The sequence below is a fragment of the Pipistrellus kuhlii genome, unplaced genomic scaffold, assembly GCF_014108245.1.
Source record: "Pipistrellus kuhlii isolate mPipKuh1 unplaced genomic scaffold, mPipKuh1.p scaffold_m20_p_1, whole genome shotgun sequence".
Classification (NCBI taxonomy): domain Eukaryota; kingdom Metazoa; phylum Chordata; class Mammalia; order Chiroptera; family Vespertilionidae; genus Pipistrellus; species Pipistrellus kuhlii.
Genome location: NW_023425404.1, coordinates 158808893 through 158834622, shown reverse-complemented (window position 1 = coordinate 158834622; position 25730 = coordinate 158808893). Strand labels below are relative to the sequence as shown.

General features: G+C 41.0%; 1 protein-coding gene and 1 long non-coding RNA gene across 16 annotated transcripts in view; one reads left to right on the top strand and one right to left on the bottom strand.

Annotated features, from left to right (window-relative positions):
- Positions 1-2369: 2369 nt before the first annotated feature.
- On the bottom strand, positions 2370-4354 carry LOC123651245. The gene is made up of 2 exons (XR_006739833.1): positions 4088-4354; positions 2370-3664 (listed from the first exon to the last, which is right to left on the bottom strand). It is a non-coding gene; the product is annotated as an uncharacterized LOC123651245 (long non-coding RNA).
- A 545-nt stretch (positions 4355-4899) lies between these two features.
- The window catches only part of RUFY3 (RUN and FYVE domain containing 3), a 66000-nt gene continuing 45169 nt past the window's right edge, over positions 4900-25730 (top strand). For 2 of the 15 annotated variants that reach the window (XR_006739819.1, XM_045571890.1), the window contains exon 1: positions 4905-5319. Coding sequence is in view for 11 of the 15 variants with exons in the window: in XM_045571890.1 (XP_045427846.1) it covers positions 5013-5319 (307 nt within the window). In the remaining 4 variants the exon portion in view is untranslated. Of the gene's footprint in view, positions 5320-17973; positions 18767-25730 lie in introns of those variants that run through there. The other 13 variants (XR_004983723.2, XM_036414478.2, XM_036414403.2 and 10 more) reach the window with 11 other exon arrangements.

Here is a 25730-nt window from a genome sequence, read left to right as displayed (position 1 = left end):
TGGTTGGTTCTTGTATGTGCCCTAGCTAAGGATCAAACCTGCAACCTTGGTGTATCCAGACAATGCTATAAACCAACTGAGGTACCCAGCCAGGGCTTAGACATATATTTTTAATTACATCATGCTTGACATACACAAAAATGGAAGTATGCCCTGGCTGATGTGCCTAAATGGTCAGAGTGTCCCTTCAAAGGGTTGTGGGTTTGATTCCCAGTCAAAGGCTTATACCTGGGTTACAGGTTGAATCCCTGGCCTGTTCTCTCTCACACTGATGTTTCTCTCCCCCTTCCCCTTTTCTTCCCCGTCCTCTTCCCCCACCTCCTCCCCTTCTTGGAACTCTCCTGCATACCAGCTAGGGGAAAAAAAAAGAAAGGAAAGAAAAGATGAAGATTTCCATTATAGCAAAGAGAACAAATTAAGAGGCAGATTTGAGAGATGTAGAAGAGAACTTGAAAAAGAGCACATGAAAATTGGAACAAACTGTAGATACTAAACTTAATAGAAGGTCAGCAAAAGCAACCAACTATTTGCAGCAACACTATTAAGATGTTAAAACTAGCCTGGCACAATTCAATTCCTGGTCAGGGCTTGATCCCCAGCGTGGAGCGTGCAGGAGGCAGCCGATCAATGATTCTCATCATTGATGTTTCTATCTCTCCCTTTCCCTTCCTCTTAGAACTCAATAAGAAAGATACATATATATACATATTTAAGAAATGAAAAGGTATTAAAAATAAATAGACACAAAGTATGATAAGTTCCTATTTGGTAGGAATTCTACTCCACAATATACACAAGGAACACAACCTGCTGTTAGCAGGATCATAAAGATAATTATCAAACTTAATCAAAATAGTCTCTCAAGATATTTTATTATTTTCTACTATAAAGTCAACACTTTCATTATAGCCAAAACTGGTTTGGCATTGGTCTGCAGACTGAAAGGTCCCTGGTTCCATTCCGGTCAAGGGCATGTACATTGGTTGCGGGCACATCCCCTATGGGGGTTGTGCAGGAGGTAGCTGGTCAATGTTTCTCAATGTTTCTAGCTCTCCCTCTCCCTCTCTGTAAAGAATCAATAAAATATATATTTTTTTAAAATGCCAGTTGATTTTTCTCAACTGGTATTGTGCTAAAGTTAACACTTTTATTATAGACTATTTGCAAATACAGTAGAGTAGAAAAATGGAAAAATGCATCCATATTTCTACTACCCAGAGAAAACTGCCATTGATTGACCTAGACTAAACACATTAAGATAAAGGTTTTTAATGAGAGTGCATTGTTGTATTAAGAATAGTGTATTTCTTAAGAGCATTGTAGATCCAATAAACATGGAAAGAAGGTGTATATTGACTAAGTATTTTTGAAATTAATACTGGATACTAATCAAATAATAATCAAAATAGAAATAACCATAATCAAAACCTAGTAATTCAAAAGCAAAGAAGGCCCTGGCCAGTTTGGCTTGGTGGATAGAGCGTCTGCCTGCAGACTGTAGGGTCCCAGGTTCAATTCTAGTCAAGGGCACACGCCCGGCTTGCAGGCTCAATCCCCAGGAGGAGATGTGCAGGAGGCAGCCCATCAATGATTTTCATCATTGATGTTTCTCTCTCTTCCTTCCTCTCTGAAATCAATAAAAATATATATATATTTTTTAAAGCAAAGAAGATGGACTGTAAAGAGCGTTTTTCACAGAGGCTTTATATTAACTAACTGGAAGCCCAATGCACAAATTCGTGCAAGAGTAGACCTTCCTTCCTCCAACCACGGAGACCTGGGCTTCCCTTGCAGCCCTGGCTTAGTCTGGAAGGACATCCAGTCTAATTAGCATATTGTGCTTTTATTATTATAGGTTAGTACAAATAAATTCCTGCGTTTATTAAAATGAGAAGTTTAACATCAAGTCTTAAATTGCCTTGTTTTCAAATAAGACTTTTCCCAAGTACCACACAAAAATAAACGGCTCTAGAAAACCATTATTTGGAATCATAATACATCTGTTTACTAGACTGAAGAATAGCAACCCTTCTCAAGTGTTATACTTTCTCTGATCACAGCTCTAAGAAGCTTATGCTAAATGTACATTGATCTCTAAAATGTTTTGTAATCTAAGTGTCCATCCTTAAGATCATCACAGGGTTTCAAAAAAACCAAACACGGACAAATAAAAATAAAATGCAGGTAAGTTGAAAAACATCCCTTGCTTTATATGACAAGAAAATAGGGCTTGATTTTTACCATGGCTTGAATTTTGTCACTTTAAAACTATAGGAAGATGCTCTGTGCATTTTCAAGAGGGAGCGTCCTGTTCAGGCTTATTTTTATAATCTTGGCTTCACTAAATTTGTGTAGCAGCTGAATCATCCCTTTATGTCACCAGAGGTTATGCAGGGCTGTGATTACATCATTGATCCAAAAGCTAAAAGCATCAGAAACTGGGAACTTGGAGTAATATCCACCTTTAAAGAAAACGCTCATAAATAGTGTTCCCTATAAAATTTATGAGACCCACATTTCAGCATTTTCTATATTCATTACTCTGCCAATTAATGACATAAAATATAAATAGAACTTTTTAAAAGTAGAATGCCGTTTTAAAAAAATAACTTCAAGATCCCACAGCATGTCAAAGTTTCTAATACCTATAAGTATTTTAGCTAACTAGAAAGGAGAAAGTTAGCAACTTAGGCTAGATAGCATTTCGTTCTTTAAATTGATGACTTCCCTGGCTGCTTATTGGCCTTTCTCAAGAGTGGTTTGTGAGGACTCTGTTCTCTTCCACCTACAATGGCATAAGTGTATATTCTTGTCAGATTCTTCACTGAAACAATGCAGACCGTCTCTGAAGGAACCTGACAAAATATTGATATAAGGATACTTCAAAATTTCTGCCTGAAAAAAAACACAACAAAAACACACCAAGGTAAAATATCCACTTAAAGATGGGTGTTAAAACCATGTAATACAGGGTTGGGGGACTGGATGGACAAAGTGAAGGAATTGAGAAGTACAAATTAGTAGTTACAAAATAGGGGATATAAAATACAGCACAGAGAATATCATTGGTAATACAATAACTGGTGTCAAGTGGACTCTAGACTTATGGGGAATCACCTTGCAAGTTATATAAACATCTAATCACTGTGCTGTACACCTGAGACTAATATATTGAATATCAACTATAATAAAAAAAATTTCTTTAAAGTTTTTTTTAAAGAGAAAATTGGTGCAGACAACATACTTTTAGAACAAATTGTGGATTTTGTATCAGGTTGCGATAACTGAAAGCTGCCTTTACCTGAGATCTTTTCATTTTTCTCTTCAGGGTATTATACAACTTGGACTTCTTAAAAGGCAAATGTGGTGGGGTGTTTTGTTTTTATCAATAATCTCACCATCACCACAACTAAAATGAAAAGGTCCAACAAACTTCCAAAATTTTAAAAGTATAATGAAAAGGCTTTTCTCAATCGAGTTTTTCTTACATGTTTTGCCAAAATAATAAAAATGTAGCTAATATTTATTGTTAACCCTGTCTAAAAGCTTATATTTCTTATTTAGCTTCTACAACATACCTATGAATAAGTGATCTGATAACTCTTACAGGAGAGGAATCCAGGCTCAGATGACAGCTTACTCAGGAAGGTGATAGCGCTGGGACCTACAGGGCCAGGGGAAATGCCAAAAACTTTAGTTACTAAGAAATTTTCTGGCTGCTTTGAAGTTAGCTTCTTGTAAACATTTCCTTTTAAATCGAGCTTGTTTAACGGATTTGGTGAGGGCCACGTGGCAATTTCAAGAGTGCTTTTCAGAGAATAACAAATAAAAATATTTCCTTTTCCTTTTAGAGAAGAAACTTCCTCTTCAGGGCGGGGAAACACAGACCCGAGTAAAAAGCAGGTGGGCAAAACGTTACACAACAGCGATTTTAATTAAGAGTCAACGTGGGTTCCATGACAGCATTTTTACAACCCGAACACAAAGCCCATCTGCTAGGAGGTGCCCGGGGGGACGGGCGCGGCAAGGAGCGGGAAGGAGAAGGAGGGGAACGAGAAATTGTCTTTATCGGAGAATGTGTACTCACGGGAATTACCGGATCGGTAGTCGTTGATTTAAATAATCAAAGCAAAACAGCAGGGTCCAATTACTGGCGAGGCGGGAGGGAAGTGGAGGCGGTCGGCCTGGAACTGACACCGATCCCTAAATCCAAGCTGTTTTGCCTCAGACGCCCCGGGCGGGCGCCGGGGAGGCCGGGAGCCGGGGGTTCAAGTCCCACCAAACACAGCTCCGTCCCCGCCCGGCCCGGGGACAAAGGAGGCGCCGAAAGGACGACGCCCACCTCTGCTTCCTCACAGAAAGCCCCTGAGCCAAACCCCTGAATCTGTGTCTAAAGTCCTATGTGTTCAGGCAAAGGACACAGTTTAATGGGAAGGGGGGCTGGGGGGGGGGGGGGGGGACACGACTTTAAAATTCGCTTAAATTGGCTTTCTTTTTTTTTTTAACATATTTTATTGATTTACAGAGAGGGATAGAGAGTTACGGTAGAAACATCGATGAGAGAGAATCACTGATCAGCTGCCCACAACCAAGGTACATGCCCTTGACTAGAATCGAACCCGGGACCTTTCAGTCCACAGGCTGACGCTCTATCCACGGAGCCAAACAGGTTTCGGCTAAATTGGCTTTCAACCCACACCTCGTCCCTCCGCGCCATAGGGGGGAGTGGAGCACCGCCACCTTCCAGACCCCCGGGGCCGGGCACACGGCCCCCCGGGCCGGGCACACCCCCCCGGGGGCGCCGGGAGGAGGCGGCCGTCGGGCGGGGCCGGCCCTCCCGCTGGCTCGGCCGGCGGGGCGGGCTCAGACCGCGCGGCGGAGCCCAGACGCCGGCCCGCGGCCAACGAGGGAGGCGGCTGCGGGACGGGCCGGGGCAGCGGCTCCGCGTGGTCCCCGCCCCCTCCCAGGCCGGGCGCGAGCGGAGGAGGCGGCGGCGGCGCGGGAGGAGCAGCATGGCCGAGCCCTCAGCGCCGCCCGCCGCCGCCGCGGAAAGTTGCGGCGAGGAGCCGGCGCGGGGCGCGGACCCGGAGGGCGAGGCGGGGCCGCCGCCGGCCTCGCCCGGGGGGCAGTCGGAGCCCGGCTCGCCGGTGGCCGCCCCCTTCTTCCTGCTCTACCCGGGCGATGGGGGCGCCGGCTTCGCGGCGCGCCCGCCGCCTCCGCAGCCGCGCGCCTGGAGGACCCCGCCGTCGCCCGGCTCCCCGCTGCCCTTCCTGCTGCTGAGCTACCCGGGCGGCGGCGGCGGCGGCGGCGGCAAGCACCGTGAGTGGCGGGGCCGGGGCGGGGGGCCGGGGCGGGGAGGGCCGGGGGCGGGCGGCGGGGGCTCCGGGAGGCACCTGTCCGGGCGAGAGGCGGCCGCGGTCCGAGCGCCTGACCCTTTACCCCCAAGTCTCCCTCCCCGCGGGCTCCGGCCCGGCGCGGCCTCCCCCTCCCGAGCGGCGCCCTCCCCGCGGACTCACGTGCTCCGGTCCCAGCCCCGTCCCGGGCTGGGCCTCCCGGAGGCGGGGGCCGGGGGCGGCGTCCGGCCGGCCCGCCTCCCCGGGCTCCCCGCGCCGCCGCCCAGTAGGTGTGGTCCCCGTGGTCCCCGCCGAGGGTTTCAGGGCGTTTGCTCCGCTCGGTATCGCAGGCCGTGCCCCGGGTGGGAAGAGGAACCCGGCCGGTGCGCGAGGTGACGAGGCGGGGATGGATGGCGGCTCGGTGTTTCGGCTGAAGAGGCCGCCGCCCTCTGAGACCGTAGCCTCCAGCCACCTGCCCCGCTCCGTGCTGCTCAGTCCCCAGTGTCCGCTGCCTCCGTGATGAGCGGGGCCCTGGATGGGGCAATAGTGTATAAAGGACTCTTGGAGGAGCGTTAAATCTAATTTTAAAAGACGAGATCTTACATGTGAACATGTAGATACTGAAGATACTACGAGGCATGATATGTGTGTAAATGTGAATTACTTTGCTGTATGAGCTCTGAAAAGGGAACGCTACATGCCTAGGGTAATAAGGGGGTCCCGTCTGTCTCTCTCCTCTCCTCTCCTCCCCTCCCCTCCACTTTCTCCCTCTCTCTTTCCCTCTCCCTCTCTCTCTCTCTCTTTCTCATTTCTTTCTCAACTAGAGTTTGTTTTTTTTAAGCACCAAAGCAAACCTTTTCATTGCTGACCGCCAGTTCTGCCGCCTGAGCCATCAGCTGGGAAAAGATTAACATTGGTTGAATATTTCCTCTGTGCATGTGCTGATTATCCTAGTTAATCCTCACCTCTCTGTGAGCCAAATGCCATGCCACTTTTTCAGATGTGAAAGCTGAGGATCAGTATTAAGGGATTTGTCCTAAAAAACAGTAAGAGAAGGAATGAAGTTGGCCCGAATTCCTTGCCTACCAAATCTCATGCGCTTTAAACAAATACCACATGTCCAAAACTGTGCTGGGAGATCCCTCCTGGGTTATGGTCCATTAGAAGTAGTCCAGTGTCACCTTTATTATTTTCTTTTTATTTCTTTATTTCTTACCTACAAAATCTTCCGATGGGAATATCTAATCAAGGAAGAAATGAGTCCTTATAAGCAGAGTTCGACACTGCTTTTCAGGTTCTAAGGACTCAGCTTTTTGCTTTGTTCTTTCAGCACAGCCTCTATCTTTCTCCTTAAATTTTTTATTTCTGAACTAGTGGCCAGGTGCACGGATTCGTGCACATTGAAAGAAGATTAATCGGAAGGTGGCTGGCGGGGGCCAACACTCCCTGGAACAACCTCCTGTGGCCCCTCCCCAGCCAGGTGTGCTCAGCACTGGGGCTCCAAGGGCCTCTGTGGAATGAGTGGCATCCCTCCTGCACCTGGGGTCCCTCTTGTCTGGCCTGCAGGGATCGGGCAGTGACTGGCAGTCCGACACCCCCCACGGGGTCTCAGAATATGAGAGGGCACTCTGTAAAGTTACTGTCCCTTGGCAGCTCCTGCATTGAGTGTCTTCCCCCTGGTGGTCATTGCACATCATAGCTACCGGTCAGCTGGTCAGTTAGGCTTTTATATATATATATATATATATATATATATATATATATATATATATATATATATACATATATATACACACACACACACACACACACACACACACACATATACACACACACATACATACTAGAGGCCCAGTGCACGAAATTCATTGGGGGGAGGGGGCTTCAGCCCAGTCTGCACCGTCTGCAATTGGGACCCTTATACCTTTTTCTTATCTAGCTAACCTCTTCACATTTAAAAAAAAAAAAAAAAATTAACTGATACACCACCTACTCTAGGAAATCCTCTTTGAACAATTAAGTATCGATAATTTCATAGTATACCATTCTTTTTCTTTGGCAGCAACTTAGAGTGGATTCAGTGTGCTTCTCATTCTTGCATCTGAATTTTTTTCTTGTTTCTCTTGTAATAGTGAAGCTTATCCAATTTACATTTGCCCTTTAAGGGCTTATATTTAGTTCAGTTTCGAGTTGACTTCCTGATTTTTTTTTTCTAAGCAGTAAATTTAGGTTGTGATAGTAAACCTTACTTGTAATCAAGCCTGTAGGTCTCCCTATCTGAATATTTCTATAATACCTATAACTTTAGCATATCAGAGATTGTGTTCATTTATAGAAAATAACAATAAATGTCTCCTGATCATTTGATCTTCTAGTAATATTTTATAGCAAGATGTATTATTCTAGTAATTTAACTATTACAAAACTGAGGCGTATAGAAATAAATCACATTGAACAATAAAGAATGACTCAAATATCAAAGCATAGTACACTTAGGGCCTCCCTTGTCCTGTGCCTCAGATATCATAGCATAGTACTCAGTTCACATGAAACTCGGCTTCCTTTAAAATAGGAAAGGATGCCATACTCATGAAGCAACTACTTCCACACTTTTTTAATTTAATTCACAGCACATACTCTTTGTACTAATTGTTGGAAAATCACCCTAGCCTCTGTTCCTCTGTATTGTTGCCTTACATTCTGACATCATTACTGTGCTTTTATCATCCACTCGCTTAATAAGATTGTGAATTATTTAAGAGCAGAGATCATGACTTGAGTTTGTGTTTTTCTGTCATGGTGCCTAGATAAATACTCAAATGCCATCCAGTCCAAACGACTGATGAGAGAGGCCCATCATTGCTGGAGACCTCTGATTTTTATTTAAAGGCCTCACTTGTTATGCGCCTTTACAGAGGGGTGAGTAGGGGCTGAGGAAATTTGAGCAAACCCAGACAGAATTGTCTTCCTGTAAGATTTTGCTAAGCTGGCATCCAGGACCGCCGAGCAGCTTCTTCTCAGGACTGCAAGGCATTTGTCCAGTTAAAACTGGGACACACAGCAACAACAAAGGCACTGCTAATGCGTGGGGAACAAACCCCAGCCTGTAGGAACTCACGATCTTCCCCCCACCCCCGACCCCCCAGTAAAGAAGGGCTGAGGATGGATCTGAGCTGGTGCTCCGAACTCTGGGGAGAGGGAGACTTCCTATAACCTGGGATACTATCAACCGAAAAATCAGAGAAGCACAGAGGATGATTCAAAAACACGAAAGATAACGCTGGTGATTCCTTCAATCTCTGGGGTCAAAACAAAACCCTGAACTTGTACACGCATGCATGGAAAAACGTTGCTCAAAGGAAAAGATTCAGACCCAGGTGGGAGGGCGGTGGGTTAGAGGCCCGGGACTCAGCACCACACGCCCGAATGGGTCCATAGCGCCGGCGGCCAGCGCAGTGGCTTCTTTATCTGGGACCTCGGGTGGCTTGGCCTTTTCAAGTGGGACCACCGGGCGGCGCGGCTTGGCTTGGCCTCTAGGCAGCCTCGGAGCCTTCTGCCAACCCTGCCCCACGGGACTGCAGGAACTGTGGCAGGCAGGTGCGTGGAGCAGCCAGCCCCACACCCCCACCCCCATCCCCACCCCCCCTCCCGTGGGGGCTGCCATCTTTGTTACAGCCTGAGGGTCAATTTTCATATTCCCTCTTTATTATATAAGAGATAATTGTTTATTCTTTTTTTATTGATTTTTTTTATAGAGAGGAAGGGAGATAGAGAGCTAGAAACGTCCATGAGAGAGAAACATCCACCAGCTGCCTCTTGCACACCCCCTACTGGGGATGTGCCTGCAACCAATGTACATGCCCTTGACCGGAATCAAACCTCGGACCTTTCAGTCCGCAGACCGACGCTCTACCACTGAGCCAAACCGGCTTCAGCTGTTTATTCTTTAAATATGTTTTTATTGATTTCTGAAAGGAAGGGAGAGAGATGTAGAAACATCAATGATGAGAGAGAATCACTGGTTAGCTGCCTCCTCAATACCCCCTACAAGGGATTAAGCTCACAACCCTGGGCATGTGCCTGACCAGGAATCAAACCCTGATCTCCTGGTTCATGTGTTGAGGCTCAACCACTGAGCCACACCAGCTGGGCCTATCAGTTCGTTTTAACGCTGTATAACGATTGTGGTACAGCATTTGAAATGGAAGAATTTTTCAACTGTTGGCCAGTATAACTAGTGGATATTAATTTCAACTTCAGTTGATTTTATTTGATTCCTCCCTACAATAACAGTAGGTATATGGCACAGTTTGTTAGCATTAAAATTCTAATAGCTGTTCATGATCTTTATTTCTGAAATAATTTATTGGTGTGTGTGTGTGTGTAAGTGCTCAGAAAAATTACTGGGAAAATGCCAGAGTCCCACTTCCACAGTGTTTATTTATTCTTTTTAATCCTCATACTTTTTCACTTATTTTTGAGAAAGGAAGGGAGAGAGAAAGAAACATGAACTGGTTGCCTCCCACATGCACCCTGACCTCGAGATCAAACCTGCATCCTGGGTATGTGACATGACCAGAATCGAACCCGCCATCTTTCAGTGTATGGGACAACACTCCAACCAACTGAGCCACACCAGCCAGGGCCCACTTCCATCCACTGCATTTAAAGACCAGTCACTCACCAAGGACGTTTCAGATTAGTAAAAGATAACTGTTGTATATTTAATCAAATATAAAATTGACTTAAAGTAGTTCTTGTTTTACACTGAGTTTTTATTTTTACCTTTTATTTTTATATGTACTTTAGAACTCACGCATATTTGGAAAAAGGAATACCCTGTTTATTAATAAAAATACTTTCTTGTCGCTGCCGTGTAGTCAGTGCAATATTGCTTTCTGTGATGTACCTGATACCAGAACCCTAGCTCTCCCTACTGTCCATTTGAGCAACTAAGACCAGTGTTTAAAAGACTTCCCATTTCTGTTATCAGGACAATACTTGCACTCATCCAATGAATATTTGTCTACTCAACCCTCAGTTTTTAACTCTGGTTAATATAATAACTTTGAGAGATTATACAGGGTAGAGCAAAAGTAGGTTTACAGTTCATATGGAAAATAATAGAGTAATTAATAATAATACAAGAATAAACTATTTTGTGTTTTTACAACTATAAACCTACTTTGCACCACCCTATATTAAGGCATTCTCTTTTTATTTTAGGAATCCTTCCTGTACTCAGAGATTTTAAAGTTAACATTTACTTTTGAATTTAAAAACTTTGTATTTTGCTTGTTTGTTTTTTTAAGATTTTTTATTGCTTTTAGAGAGAGAAGAAGGAAGAGGGAGAGAGGAAAACATCCATGTAAGAGTGTAGCATATGTGAGAACCCAACATGTATGGGATGCCTCCTGCACATCCCCTGCTGGGAATTGAGCTGCAACCCAGGCATGAGCCCTGACCGGAAATGGAACCAGCAACCTTTTGGTGCCCGTGACAACACCTAACCATCTGAGTCACAGCCAACTTTATTTAAAAGACACTAATGACAATAGCAAAAGTGCGTGCAAGAAGAGTAGCCTAAGATTTTTTGGGTTTGGGATGTGTACTGTGTCTGTAAAATCTTACAGTATATCCTATATAATAAAGGCCTAATGTGAAGTGCCCAGTCATCTGGTAGGCCATACACCAATCAAAGCATAATCCTCTATAATAAAAGCATAATATGCAAATTGACCGAACAGCAGAACGACCGGTGACTGTGACACGCACTGACCACCAGTGGCCAGACGCTCAACCCACCTGCATTTCAATATTCTGAAATCTCACTTCCAGTTCTCCGGTAGTTACTAATTTACAATTACACGCTATCTGAAGATGTTACGTTTCTGAGGGAAGTTTTTAATTTTTTTAAAATCCTCACTGGATTGTTTTTACCCCAGAGATTGAGGGAATCACCAGCGTTATCTTTCGTGTTTTTGAATCACCCTCTGTGCCTCTCTGATTTTCCGGTTGATAGTATCCCAGGTTACAGGAAGTCTCCCTCTCCCCAGTTAGGAGCACCAGGTCAGGTCCATCCTCGGCCCTTCTGACTTCTTGATTTGGGGTGGGGGTGAGTTCCTACAGGCTGGGGTTTGTTCCCCACGCATTAGTATTAAGAGACCTCTCTAATCCCTCCTCCCATCTCAAAAAGCAGGAGAAATTCTTCCTCTAGAATCTGGTTAGGACTTCCCCACAGACATTCATCTCCTTCCCTTGCCTTTTTATGAACTTAAGAAATCTGGTCTGATGTGAATGCTGGTAAAATTCTGACCCTTCTCTTCTTCCTTCCTCAAAGCCCAAAAGAGGCCCCAGCGTACCTTTGATCAGATCTCCTTTTCACTTTCCTCTGTCACAGTCCCATGAACATTCATCCTTACTGATTTTCATTTCATGTGACATTAGGGTTTTTGCCCCCTCCTCCCCCAACTCTAGAAAACAAAAGCACTAATAATGATGATAATGCTGACATTTACTTTGTGCCAAGCTCCACGCTAAGCATTTTACTTACATTGCTTCATTTAACTCTGAGTTAAGTTACTATCCCTATTTCATCAGTGAAGAAACAGGCCCAGAAACAAGTAAGTTGCCAAGGTTTCTCAACTTCTGAGTGGTGGGATCTAGGACTCACTGTGAGCATTCTGACTCCAGAGTCCACATGCTCCCTCAGCCTGCCTCCCCATAACGGGAATCGTGTCCTAAATTAGAGACTCCTTTTCAGGCAGCAGCAACCCTCTAGTTCCTTGTTCTATTGAGCAAAGCCCTATTTGCTAAAATTGAGTGAATGAATGAATGTGAAATTCACAAGTCGCCAGTTTGGTAGAGAAAATAGTTACGTATGAAAACAAAGCGGAATAGCCATCTGTGTGCCAAGGACTTAGGAATTCCTAAGACACCTGTAATTGTCTTTTTCTTGTCTGTTGCCTTGTTCTTTCTTCATATTCCTAGTGGCTAGTATATAGTAGGTGCCTTATTCATGCTACATGAATGATTCTGACAGGTACAAACGAATAAAGCCTGTGTTAGGATGACCTGGAATAAATATAGCTTACTTTTATAAAACTTGGTTTTCATGGTTGAAGTGAAACGGGAGGGTGGAAATAATACCACTGCAAGAATATGGAGTATTTTAGAGTTACATACCAGTATCTATACCAACCAGGATCTATTGAGACTCTGGTATTCGGTAGGCCTATTTAAGCTGATGTGTAATGGTGTGCAAAGCAAACAAAGTTCTCCTGAAGCCTAGGGTCTTTGTGCAGCTAGTTATTTAGTTTCATTTTATAACTGGGTAAATTGAGACAAGAGGATAACTTTTCCAAGATTATCTACTAAGTTGTTGGTAGCTGGACATCTCTAAATCATTGCCCGTTAGCCATGAAATCAGGTTTAGTTATTAAGGTAATAGTTATTTCTGGTGTTATTCTGGTTAAGTGTTTCTAATTAAAGGTTTTTAAATGATTTTTTAGAGAGATAGAAAGGGAAAGAGAGAGAGAAACATTGATATATGAGAATGACTCATCGATCAGCTGCCTCCTGCACAGCCCCCACTGGGGATCAAGTCTGTAACCCAGGCTTGTGTCCCGTCTGGGAACTGAACCAATAACTTTTTGGTGCACATTATGAAGCCCAACTGAGACATACCAGCCAGGACTTATTCTGGTTAATTTTAACTAGTAATAAGATTATGCTTTGTAATACTTCTGATGGTGTTTGTTTCTAACAAAATAGTTACCCAGCTTCTCATTTGTAACTATTTTAAAATACTTATTACCATCCTTGGTTAATATCCACTAAGTAGTACTGAGTCCACCAAATGTATAAACCTAAAATTATAAAAATATTAACAGCATCAGAGGTAAACATAATAGATTTTTGTCCGAAAAAGAGAAGAAAGTGAGAGGGAGGGTGGACTAGATTATGCGAATAAATCATGAGCATTCCATTGAATAATCTTACAATTTAGCAAAACATCTGGGCTTTCTACCAATGTCATTATCACAATAATTTATCAAAGGAAACCATTTTGTGCTAATAGCAACTAGTAAAAGGGTGGGGAGCGGGGGAGAGAAGATGAGGTTTTTCTTCTTAAATTTTAAAACTATGATACAAGAAGCCTTGGGCAGCATAACTTGTGATATTTACAGACTGATTTAGTTCCAAAGGGTGACAAATTTTAAGAAGCACCATTATTTACAGAATAGGAACTAAGTAAAAGGAGATAAGTAACTATAAAAGAAATAAGTGAAATGGTCTCTTACCCTCAAACCTTTTGGAAGAATTGGCATACCTGCAAGAAATCTATTTCTGAAAAGTACATAATATCATTTAAAATGAAAAAATATATATATAAAAAAACAAATGCTCACTAGCATGGAAATGAATCAGAAAATTGTTTATACATATAGTGGAATATTACCTTAAAATACAGTAGCCAAAAGGATAAACCACAGCCACCACACCTACAGTGTGGATAAATCTTAGAAAACACGGTGTTGAGTGAAAGGCTTAGAAGGTTGTAAAGTACATGAAACCCTTTCTTCAAGTTAAAAAAAAAAAAGAAGATAACTGAAGCTAAATCTATTGTTGAGGCAACTGTATATTTGTAGTAATATTTTAAAAATAAGATGATTTATGCCATATTTAGAAATGATTGCACACTGCAGGAAAGATCTATGCTGAGTTCTCAGCTTCTCAGAAAATGCCACTTATTAAAAACCTGAGCTAAATGTATAAGAGTGAGTAAATGGAATATATGGTTTATGAAGCATTAAGGTGTAAAGTGTAAAAGCTGATAGAAATGTCCTCTTTTTCAAATCTTAAATTTGTTGAAATTCATGTCTAGGAAATTTCATGAGGACCTTGCCTATGGTTTGTTTTTTGTTTTGTTTTGTTTTTTGTTTGGTTGGTTGGTTTTGCTTTGTGTCTTATTATTTTCCCTGCGTAAAAATGTAATTTTGGGGATGAAGCGCTAAAGTTGCAAAGCATAGAAGGAAACGTGGACTTTGGGGCATCAACACACAAGCAGTTTGAAATCCCAGATCTGCCCCTCACTAATTGTGTGATCTTGGGCCAGTCACTGGCTTACCTTTGGTTTCCTTGTATGTAAAAAGGGCATATCAATATCTATTTTGCAGGATTCTTGTGAGGATTTTTTTTACAGTATCTATAAAACCTCCTACAGAAAGTAGAAATTTAATAAATGATTGTTACTTTAAGCAATAATTTTTCCATATTCTATAACAGAGACATTTGGGCATAACAAATCAGTCTTTATATCATAATAGTAACTGAGTAAATATACTTTAAAAGGAATGTCACTTCCAAGTTTGAAATGTGAATCTTGTTTGCTTTGAATCAGCTGTAATGTGGAAAAGATGAGCTACATGAACAGCTAGAACATAGTCTTAGCTCCTGATCTTGGGTTTGCACTTCACATAGGCCTATTAATTCTGTTTAGGGCCACAGACTACCCCAACCCTCCTCACAATTGTTTACAAATATGTGCCTTTATTCACAAGTGGGATTAAATGAGAAAATAGTTCACTACATTATGTAATTAGTATGTTTATGAGGAAAAATGAGAATATAAGAAAAAAAGATCCAGGCAGACTGTCAAATTACAGTGAGGAGGGGAGGAAGATCTGGGGGAGATAATAGATCAACCGAAGGACTTGTGTACATGCATATAAGTACAACCAATGGACATAAAACTCTGGGGAAGGAGAGTATGTATGGGAGGGAGGGAGCGGGGCAAAAAAAATCAATAAAATATATATTTTTTAAAAAAGATCAAGGTTTATATGACTTACTGATGACTTAATATTGCCTTTATATTCTAAGCTAATATGTGTACTTGTAAGGACTCACATGTAAAAATGGTATTCACCAATATTTAGAATTATTTTATTAGTCTACAAATAGTGATTGTTTTGTAGTAAATTCATTGCTTAGAGACAGTGAGTAAATGTTCATGCTGAAGACTCAAAGGTGTTCACCTACGAACAGGTTATTACTAATAGTGGAAGTATGGGTTTTCCTGCCCACCCACAGATCTTCTGAAATGGCTGCTAATTCCTCCTCAGACAGATAGATCTGGGAAACTCAAGGAAAACCCAGTGTGGGCAGGTTTTTCTCTCCTTGGCAAAATTTTAGTTGCTTTTGACTTCCCTTCATGTGTCCTCTAGCTGACTTTTGAGAAGGACCTGTGGAAGGAAAGGTAACCAAGTTTCTCTGATTATTAACCTGGATGTTCTATTGCTGGTATGTTGTAATCAACCTGAATCCCCTAGTCAGGGGTACACATGTGTCAAACACAAGGCCCTCGGGCCAAATCCGTCCCGCCAGGCCTTGCAATGTGGCCCATACCGCGCTGTCATCACTGCACTCCACTGCGTTTCCATCACAATGACAGTTTATGACTGTTCAGTAAACCATTCGGCCCGCGATTTAGGCTGGATTTTAGATTTTGGCCCCTTCTCTGATTGAGTTCGACACCCCTAGGTTAGTAGATTGGTTGGTTAGTAAAAGGATTGCTTGTTGTGGTTTGTGACAGACTGAATCGGGGTATGGGTAGACTACAGGCAACCCCAAAGCATTCAGGTTTACTTAGGAATTCACTGTTCTGTATTTTAAGAATGTATCAGTAACCTAGAATCTTGATGTCATCTATACAAATAGCCAGGCCTGTTTGGCATTGTGGTTCCAGGAACTATTCAGTATAAGACTTTACATGAATGTTTACTGTGTTTTGAGGTATTGCATGGCTTAAAGTGAAACTCTATCCCCTTTCAGCTTTAATATGTAAATGTATAGCTAGAAAGAAATCAAACTGTAATTACATGTGTTAAATGAAGGCTGGTGCTCAGTATTTGGATATGCAAATTTTGCATCCTCAAAGGTGATCTTGTCTTACTACTGCATACCCACTGTCTGGATTGCTTCCTGGCAACCTAGAGTACTCTCAGTGAATATTGAATGAATGAATGAATGAATGAATGAATGAATAGCACTGGGTCCAGATGTAGGATAATGTTAAAAGAGATTTAAATAGAAATGAGTAAACCTGGAATATTTTATTTTCCTTACTAACTTAAGGAATTTCTTCCTAATTTTAAATATGTATATACTTATATACATTTTTTACATTATACCAGTTTACCTTCCTCTAACAATATAATGCTCGTTTACCTACAGAATCTGGATCTTAGCATTTTTTCACTGACCTTAATCTCACATTAGAATAAAGCATTTATGAAATGTTCTAGGATAATTTTTTCTTTTAGTTTTCAAAAATTAGTAAATCAAGATATCCCTCTGATAAATCTCTAGAATGAAATCAATCATCTTGGGATCTATTTCTTTTTTTTTTTTTTAATGTATTTTATTGATTTTTTACAGAGAAGAAGGGAGAGAGACATCGATCAGCTGTCTCTTGCATGTCCTCTATTAAGGATGTGCCCGCAACCCAGGTACATGCCCTTGACCAGAATCGAACCTGGGACCCTTCAGTCTGCAGGCCGACGCTCTATCCACGGACCAAACCAGTTACGGCTGGGATATATTTCTTAAAGTTGTATGTTCTTCTTTACAACCAGATCCTTAAATAGAAAAACAAAAACAAAAAACAAAAAATCTTGTTTTCAATCATCCAGAACACTATCAAAGAAAATCTTTATCATCCCTTATCTCCTTGTTATTTATGTAGCCTACAAAGCAACATACAGTATAAACGTCTCCTTGGATAGTACAGATATGCATGTGGGTCAGTGGGTGAGTTGGTCGGCTGGTTTAAGAGAATATGAAAATGTGTCCTTAGGGTGTTCTAGGATGGGAGAATTTAAAAAATGTAACATAGTTTTATCTTCTGATTAGAAACACAGTACATGCTTAGTACATAAACTTGGTAAATACAGAAGTATTAATAGGAGGTGAAATTGGCATTAATCAGGAAGGATTTTACTTTTTAACATCAAGGGTTTTTTTTCTTGCATTTCTGTCAAGTGTAAAATGTCAGGTTTTTGTGTTTTGGAGAAGGAAATGACAAATGCCTGAGAGTATAATATTTAAATTGAAAATCTGCTTTATCTTTAGCAGAGTAAAGAATTTTAATATCTAGCCCTAGCTGGTTTGGCTCAGTGGATAGAGCATCAGCCTGCAGACTCAGGTCACAGGTTCAATTCCGGTCAAGGGCACATGCCCAGGTTACAGGCTCAATCTCCATTGGGGAGCATGCAATGATTCTCTCTCATCATTGATGTTTCTATCTCTCTCCCCTCTCTGAAATTAATAAAAATATATTTAAAATAAAATAAAAAGATTATAAAAAAGAATTTTAATATCTAGATATATAAGGATAAAAGAGATGTGGACTATGTGCTTGTTAAATTAATCTAACTGCCTCTTATGTTAATTGTCCAGCCTTTATCCTAAAGTGAGGGGAATTGATGAGGATCTGTGCATTGTGTTATGCCTGATCACGGTTTGACTAGCACAGTCTGGAAGTGGGTTGTGCAGGATGAGAGCAAGCAGCCTAATTGCTCTTCCTGCATCAGCAGCATCTATAAAGCATCCTGGGAATTGCTCGCCCTGCGTTCAGAGCAGCTGGTCACATGAGCCTGGATTTTCAGTTCAGTTCATTAGTCAGCCATTTTGGTCAACACCCTGCTTACTGCGCACAACCAATCCTGTCAGAACTCAGCATCTCGGCTCATCTGAGCAGATCCTGGAAGTGATTCTGCAGTTCAGGATTTTGTTAAAGCTAAATTGAAAATTTTGTTCATTTTTTTTTTCCTTTTGTACTTTTTTTTTTTTCTGCACAAAAGAGGAGGATTTTTCACTTACACATGCAGAGGCCAGTTTTTTAAAGCCAGCTCAGGTGGCATCCGCTGTGCAGAATTTAAAGCCTATAGCTCAGCTGAAGAAGACGGGGTAGGGAAGGGAAGATAAAAGCAGTGAAGCTGAGAGAAGACAGCATAATTTTATTTTGTTATGTGGTAGAAACTGTCTATGGGAAAAGATAGTATAGAATTGTTTTTCTTGAACAGTTGGTTCTTAAACCATAAGATAGTGTTCCTTGTGTGTGTTCTTTTTTAACCTCCTGCACCCCTTGAGAGCTTTGTTCCAGAGCTTGGATTTGGGGGGTTTTGGCGAGGAGGTTTTATTTTTGTCGGGGGTGTGTGTGTGTGTGTGCTGTGGTCCCAGCTGAGTCATCATGTCTGCTCTGACGCCTCCAACCGATATGCCTACCCCCACCACTGACAAGATCACACAGGCTGCCATGGAGACCATCTACCTTTGCAAATTCCGAGTGTCTATGGATGGAGAATGGCTCTGCCTGCGAGAGCTGGATGACATCTCACTTACGCCTGACCCAGAGCCTACCCATGAAGGTATGGTCAGACCCTGTTCATAGTATCTCACCAGCACCCTCATTGTTACAGCAGGCCGGGAGGGCCAGCGACAGGCAGGAGGAAACCTTACTCTTAACTGTTAAAGACCTTCTGTACTTTATTGGGAAATAAATATTTTCCCTGCCCCCTAAAGTATCCTTGCAAAAGATGCTGGTGCTTGCTTAGAGTTCTTTGTCTTTAAGCCTCTGAAGAGAACATTTGAGGTCATTTATCACATCTGACCCTCATCAGTAATAAAAAATCTATTAACTTTGATTATATACTGAACTACTATAGAAATCGCAGTGACTCTTAATATTGATAGAATAAGTTAGGACAGCCTGATTATAATTGTACATGATACAGTTGAAACACTCAAGGAATATCGTATCATCAGATATAATGTTAAACAGGCTATGATATCTAGAAAAATATTTGGTCAAACATCATTTTTTAAATAATATGAATTGTTAGGTTAGATGAGAAAGCAGTTTTACATTCCGTGCTTATTTAATGATTATGGATTCTTAAAACAGCATAATGGCTGAAAAGGTTAAACATGATTAATAGGGTAATCCCTACCCATGGAGTCTTTTGGCCATTGCTTTTTGCAAATTATTTGTGGTCACTATGGTGACCCAAATTTTCCATTGACACTACCTTTGAGACTTGTGTGCTCTTACCTTATCACTTTCTAAATTGTAAGAGGTTGTTAGCTTCTACCCCTTAATTCTCTTAATACCGTAAGGAAGAGAATTAATTTGAGTCATAGCTCCAAGTTGGTTTGTTGTGTGCGTGTTTTTTAATGCAGTAGTGGCCTCTTAGCTAGTGTTTATTCTGTACCCCTAAAATAATGAAGAGAGACATGCTCACAAATGAGAGAAATTCTTCATAAACCTCTTCCTGATGTTTAGGCAAATCATCTGCAAGTGGGTAGAGGGAAAGTGCACATAGCAGACTGCATTGGGGAAAAGTGATTCCCTGCCCTTGACCTGGCCTTGCAATCTTTCCATGACTCAGATTTCACCCATTGTGTCTGCTAAGAATTTTATTTTCCCCGGTTAGATTTAGCCTTGAGCAAGTATTAGAAAGGGTTAACCTCACAGAACACAAAGCAGTCATCTGGGGTGTGGCTTTAAGGGCAGTGTTTAAGTAGTTTTTAAGGCCCTCTGCATCTTGGAACAATTGGCTTTGTCAGTTGGCTGCTTCCTTTAGCTCTGAGTTACAGAATGCACAAGGTATTGTAGAAGACAGCAGCCGGAATTCCACACAATGACAGTATTTTTAAAACAGGCTTTGGGGATGAAAAATACATTTTTAGCAGGCTACCAAGAAATCTTTTACCAAATATCTCTATTGGCATATTTTGTTTTAAAAAATATTCCCATGCATTTTGAAGTTGTGCAATGAGAAATATTCCCTTAATCGTAAAATCCAATGTATCACTGTCTCAAAAATAGTTCTGAACAATTTTAGTACTTTGAGTACATATTTGTGTTATGAGCACAATTCCTATGACTGAGCAAAAGAGAGCTATTTGGCTTATGTTAGCGTTTATTTTGTAAAGAAGAAATCTGTGACAGAAGAGAGCTGTAACCTAAACTAAAAGGGGCACATCCTATGATTAGGAAACAGACAGATGAGAAGTTCCCAACCCCTTAGAATCAGCAATAGAGGATGTGAAGGAAATAGAAAATGCTGACAATGAACTTCGGAATTTTGCCTTAAGTTTGGCAAGAAAAGCCAAGAATTTCAAATGGTTGAAAATAGAAATAATAAAAGAAAGCCCAGGTGCAGGAAAGCATCTGAAGGCTTGGTGAACTAGGGGGCCAGTTGGTACTTTTATTTCCTTGCTCCACTGGCTAATTCTGGATGTATAAACAGTCATTTGGGCCCAAGAAATGTCTGCTTTAACATTGATACCAGTGACAGATGTTAGGTTTAATTCAGCTATCAGCATTTAAGGGGTGGTGACCCAGCCAGTGATAATGTCAACCTCACCTTGTTGACAAAATGGAGCTCCTAGCGCCTGGACACACGGGAGTATTCATAGAATGCTTCAGTGATCCGCAGAGGGGAAGACATCTCACCACATAGATCCTACAGTGGAGCCCCTTGACTCCCACAAAAGAAAGTGGGCAAAAAGCAAAATGTACCCTCTGAAAATAATAATATAGGCGGTGCAGCCTCAGCAATAGAAGCTTTGTGGTTTCCAACTTCTATTCTCTGAAAACAGTCCCTGCCCTTCTCTGCAGTCCACAGTGTAGGCTAGGACCTAGTTTCTGCCTGGCTTAACCTTTAAAAACATGGGAATAAAAATATTCACTTTATTATCTTCATGCTTATTGGTGGTCAAGGAGGTTATCTCTGTCTATTTTTTAAATACATTTATTTTAAAAACCAGGAACAAGTCTACAAACCTTTATTATGAGTACATTTCCTTTAAAGACAAAAGCCTAGGATTGATTCCACCGGGAAGGAGAAGGTTCAGGAAAGGCTTCATCAAGAAAAAGAGACTTGGGCTGGATCTTGTGTGATAACTGGGTAATCACCAACCAGATACACAAGTGCATTTCAAATAGAGCACAGAGAGCTAGCTGAGCTAGGGAGTAGCAAGTATTATAGTTAGGAGTGGTTCCTCCCAGATAATAAGTTAAGAGGATTAAATGAGAGAGTTAATGCTTTCACAATGTTAATCCTTATATACATAGTTTTTTGTGTAATAGTTATTCATGGAGCAGGGGTTTGAACTGCAGTGTTTGAAGCAAAATTGATAAATATATTACCATTTTAATGTATCTTGTTTTTATATCTAACATTTTGAAACATTGTTAAGGTGAATATTAGTAGTTTAAATTCAAGTTTTAGCATTATCCTTTCTTGGACAATAAACAAGAAAATAATTAGCTAAAAAATAAAACGGAGTAAGAAATGCTTGTTTTCCTATTAACCTTTTAAAGATTGGGTATTCGATATTGAGAGGTGATGCAAGGATAATCAGTTTAATTAAACAAAGCATACTATTTGGTTACAAAGACAACTATAAGCTTTAAAATTACTTTTTTTTACTTAGAAAAGTTCCTTCTCAAAAACAGATAAAGAGAGGACTATGAAGAAGTGATCTATTGGACAGACACATTGAGAACCTTTGCTCACAACTTTGGCTTCAGAGCACTGTTCATGATGGCAGACTTCATATGTTGTTATTTCATAACTGCAATTTCTCCCTGGTAGTTGTATTTTATTTTAATGTTCATTTAAGATAACTGGCATTTATACTGTTATGTATAAAGAAAGAACTTAGCCGAAACCCATTTGGCTCAGTGGATAGAGCGTCGGCCTGCGGACTGAAAGGTCCCAGGTTTGATTGCGGTCAAGGGCATGTCCCTTGGTTGCGGGCACATCCCCAGTAGGGGGTGTGCAGGAGGCAAGTGGTCGATGTTTCTAGCTCTCTCTCTCTCCCTTCCTCTCTGTAAAAAATCAATAAAAGATTTTTTATTTTTTTTTAAGGAAAGAACTTACATGAAACAGCTGTGAGTATAGTAATAACTGCAATGTACAAGGAATGTGTTTTGGTCTGTGAGTTGGTCAGAAATATTTCTTGGGCAACCCTTGAGGAGTCCAGTTCTAGGGACTAAGAAAGATGGCCCTTGCCCTCTTGAGTTCACCATCAAGGTAAAGAGATGAAACAAAGATGTCAGAAGTGGCTATAAAAGAAGTGTGAGCTGCTTAGTTGCCAAAGGACAAACCCAATTCTTAGGAACCAGGATGTGGAATTCAGAGCCATACAGCACTTAATGATCACATTTCCCAAAGGAGTGTGTGTGCAGGTTTAGCATCAGGCTTTTTCCGTTCAATAGGGAATACGCTACCAATAGGACAAACTGGTAAGCAAGAAGAAATCCCCTGAAGGTGAGAAGGAAAGTGTTAACCACTGACAAGTATCTGGTGCTGAGGTAACTCCAGAGACATTTACTAAGTTACTTGACTCATTGATGTCCCTGCATGCTAGTATAACCCCATCCTGCCTGGGAACTGCATATGTTTCAATGGAAAAAAGTACACATCCCAATAGGCATTTTGGTAGGTGAAGCCAGATGGCTGTTTACCAAGAAACTTCATAGTGTAATATGGGGTTCCACAGCAGACTCTCCTGTGGGTTCTTGTCTCAGGAAGTTTGATGAATAAAATTTGAGGACTAAAAGGACTTGTTGGTAAAAGTGTGGGAATTTATTGGAAGCAAATACGAACTCCCATGTAAAAGGGATTTCCATGGGAGTAACCACCCAAGCCCCTTTGTCTAAGGTTTTTAAAAGTTGGGATTTCTTTGTCAATGTAGCTTCCTTCTAATTGGACCCCTTCCCCATTTTATGATCCCGTGTTTTCCTCATTGGTCACTCTTTTGCAGGGTATCAGTTTCAAAGTTCAAAGCCCAACCGGGTGTTCCCCTTTTCCTCTTCCCTTATCGTGCTGCATTTCTCTATCCCCTATGCTTCCTCCTTCCCCTTATCTTGTGTGACTTTTCTCTATCCTCGGTAAAAGTAAGATAAGCATTCTGGCAGCTCCAAGCCCTCACCTATGTATTTCTCTCCCGTGGACCACTCTTATTCCCTAACTGCCTGTCCTGTCTCTAAATTCCTTCCAATAGCATAAATTCACTACAGTCTGGTGCAGGACTTTTAATCCTGGGATCCATGATCCTAAAATTATATGTAAAGTCTTACATTTGTGCATTTTATTTCTGGGAGAAAAATCCTTAGTGTTCATTGGAATTCCCAAAGAAAAAAGTAATGCTTGAAAAACATACAATTTCTATCATAAGATCAGTCCTTCAGCCCTTCATTCTCATAATTTGTGTCCCACACTATGCTAGGTCCTAAGGTCTGTACCTTAGCAAGCTTATCATTTATGTTGCAGCCCTCATATATTTCCTGTCCCCTGTTTCTCCAGAAACTCAAACAGCACCATTACAGATGCTTACATGAACCAAACACCTCACTCTTGTTCTAAAAACAAATAGATACTCAAAGTAGTAAAATTGTTCAGAATTATTTTTGAGACAGTGATACACTGGATTTTATAATTAAGGGAATATTGCATGACTTTGGGATGTGAATGCTTTTTAAAGTAAAATATGCACATTGAGACATTTGCTAAGAGATTTCTTGATAGGCTTCTAAAAATGAATTTTTTTATCCCTTAAGGCTGTTTTAAACAGTCTGTTATTGTATGGAATTGATGACTTCCAACTGATGTCTTCTAATACTTGTATACATTCTGAAACTTAGAACCAAAGGAAGAGTCCAAATGACAAACCAATTGTTCAAAAATGCAGAGAATCTTAACTGAGGAGTGGGGGGTGGGGTACTTCCAACAAGTACAGTTGTAATCCTTGCAGGGCAGTTCTATAGAACCAAAAACCTTAGGGAGTTCCCGGGGAGATTTCCAGTTGAAGTAATGTTTGAGCTCTGACCTAAAAGATATGTTATCTGGGCACTAACTGGAGGAGGTGGAGTGGTGGGAGACAGCATTTACAGAGACACCCCGATGTTACAACTGAAAGATTTTCAGTATATATTTTCTGCCTCTTTCCAAATTTCCTTTCCATTAAGTTTTCACCTTTTTATCAAAAATACTAATAATCTCACATTATTTACTAGGCTCAAAATGTTAGGGATAGTAGATTTTTTTTTCTTCTGGGTGTACACAATGTTAATTTTTTAGCATTAAAATCTGAAGTTGTTTTTTTTGTTTGTTTTTATGTTTTTTGGGGGTTTTTTTGGTATAGCAAAGTTGGAGATTTATTGAAGAACAAGTACAGACTCTTACATAGGGAGGGGGAAGAGTCCCACAGAATGGACTCCCAAGTAGGGAGGGGGAAGAGTCCCCAAAATCTGAGGTGTTTTAACAGTGAAGTAGAAAAATAAAACAACTATTACCCTTAATATCAGTAACATACAGTTTTGTGATTTGACTTCCTACTTTCACTTCAGAGAAAACAATAAGCATGTAATGGTCAAATTGACATTCGAAGATGTATAGTAATTGGTAAAGCCAGGATTCAAACACAAGTAGCTTTGGATCAACCTGTGACACAGCACTCCTATACCAGAATCCAGTGACCATAAGTCCACAATAGACTTGATGTATATGGGATGTCTTCTTCCCAGTCTCTGGTGACATATTTCCAGCAGTTTTGTAGGCAGTTGAAGAGAGCATTGGCCAATGCTTGGTGATTGCCATCAATTAATTTGTTTTTTTATGCTCTTATTTTCTCTCTCCATTCTGAAGTGTGTAAAAATATTTACCTAATGCAGATACTGCCAAATAGCAAAAATGGCACACTGCTGAAACTGACAGCACCTTTATATCATATACTAAACTTAAAATGTTTCCCAATCAGACGTAGAAAATGATGTGAAAAGGTGTTTGTGGTATAGCAGTCATGGTCATGACAATGGATTGCTTGAGGTAGTAACTAAATTGAACTCTTTAGCCAAGCATTCCAGTGCTTTTTTTTTAGTAATCTTCTTACCTAGTTTTTTTTTTTTTCCTACATAATTTTTTTGATTAAGGTATTATATGTGTACATATCTTTCCATTGCCTGCCCCCCCACACCCATACATGCCCTCCCCCCCAGACTTTTGTGTCCATTGGTTGTACTTATACGCATGCATACAAGTCCTTCAGTTGATCTCTTGTCTCCCCCATATCTCCCTATCCTCCCTGCTGTAATTTGACAGTCTGCTTGTTGCTTTACTGTCTCTGTATATATCTTTTTGTTCATTAGTTTATAATGTTCTTTATTATCCATAAATGAGTGAGGTCATGTGGTGTTTCTCTTTTATTGACTGGCTTATTTCATTCAGCATGATGTTCTCCAGTTCCATCCAGGTTGCTGCAAATGATAAGAATTCTTTCTTTTTTATGACAGCATAGTATTCCGTTGTGTAGATATACCAT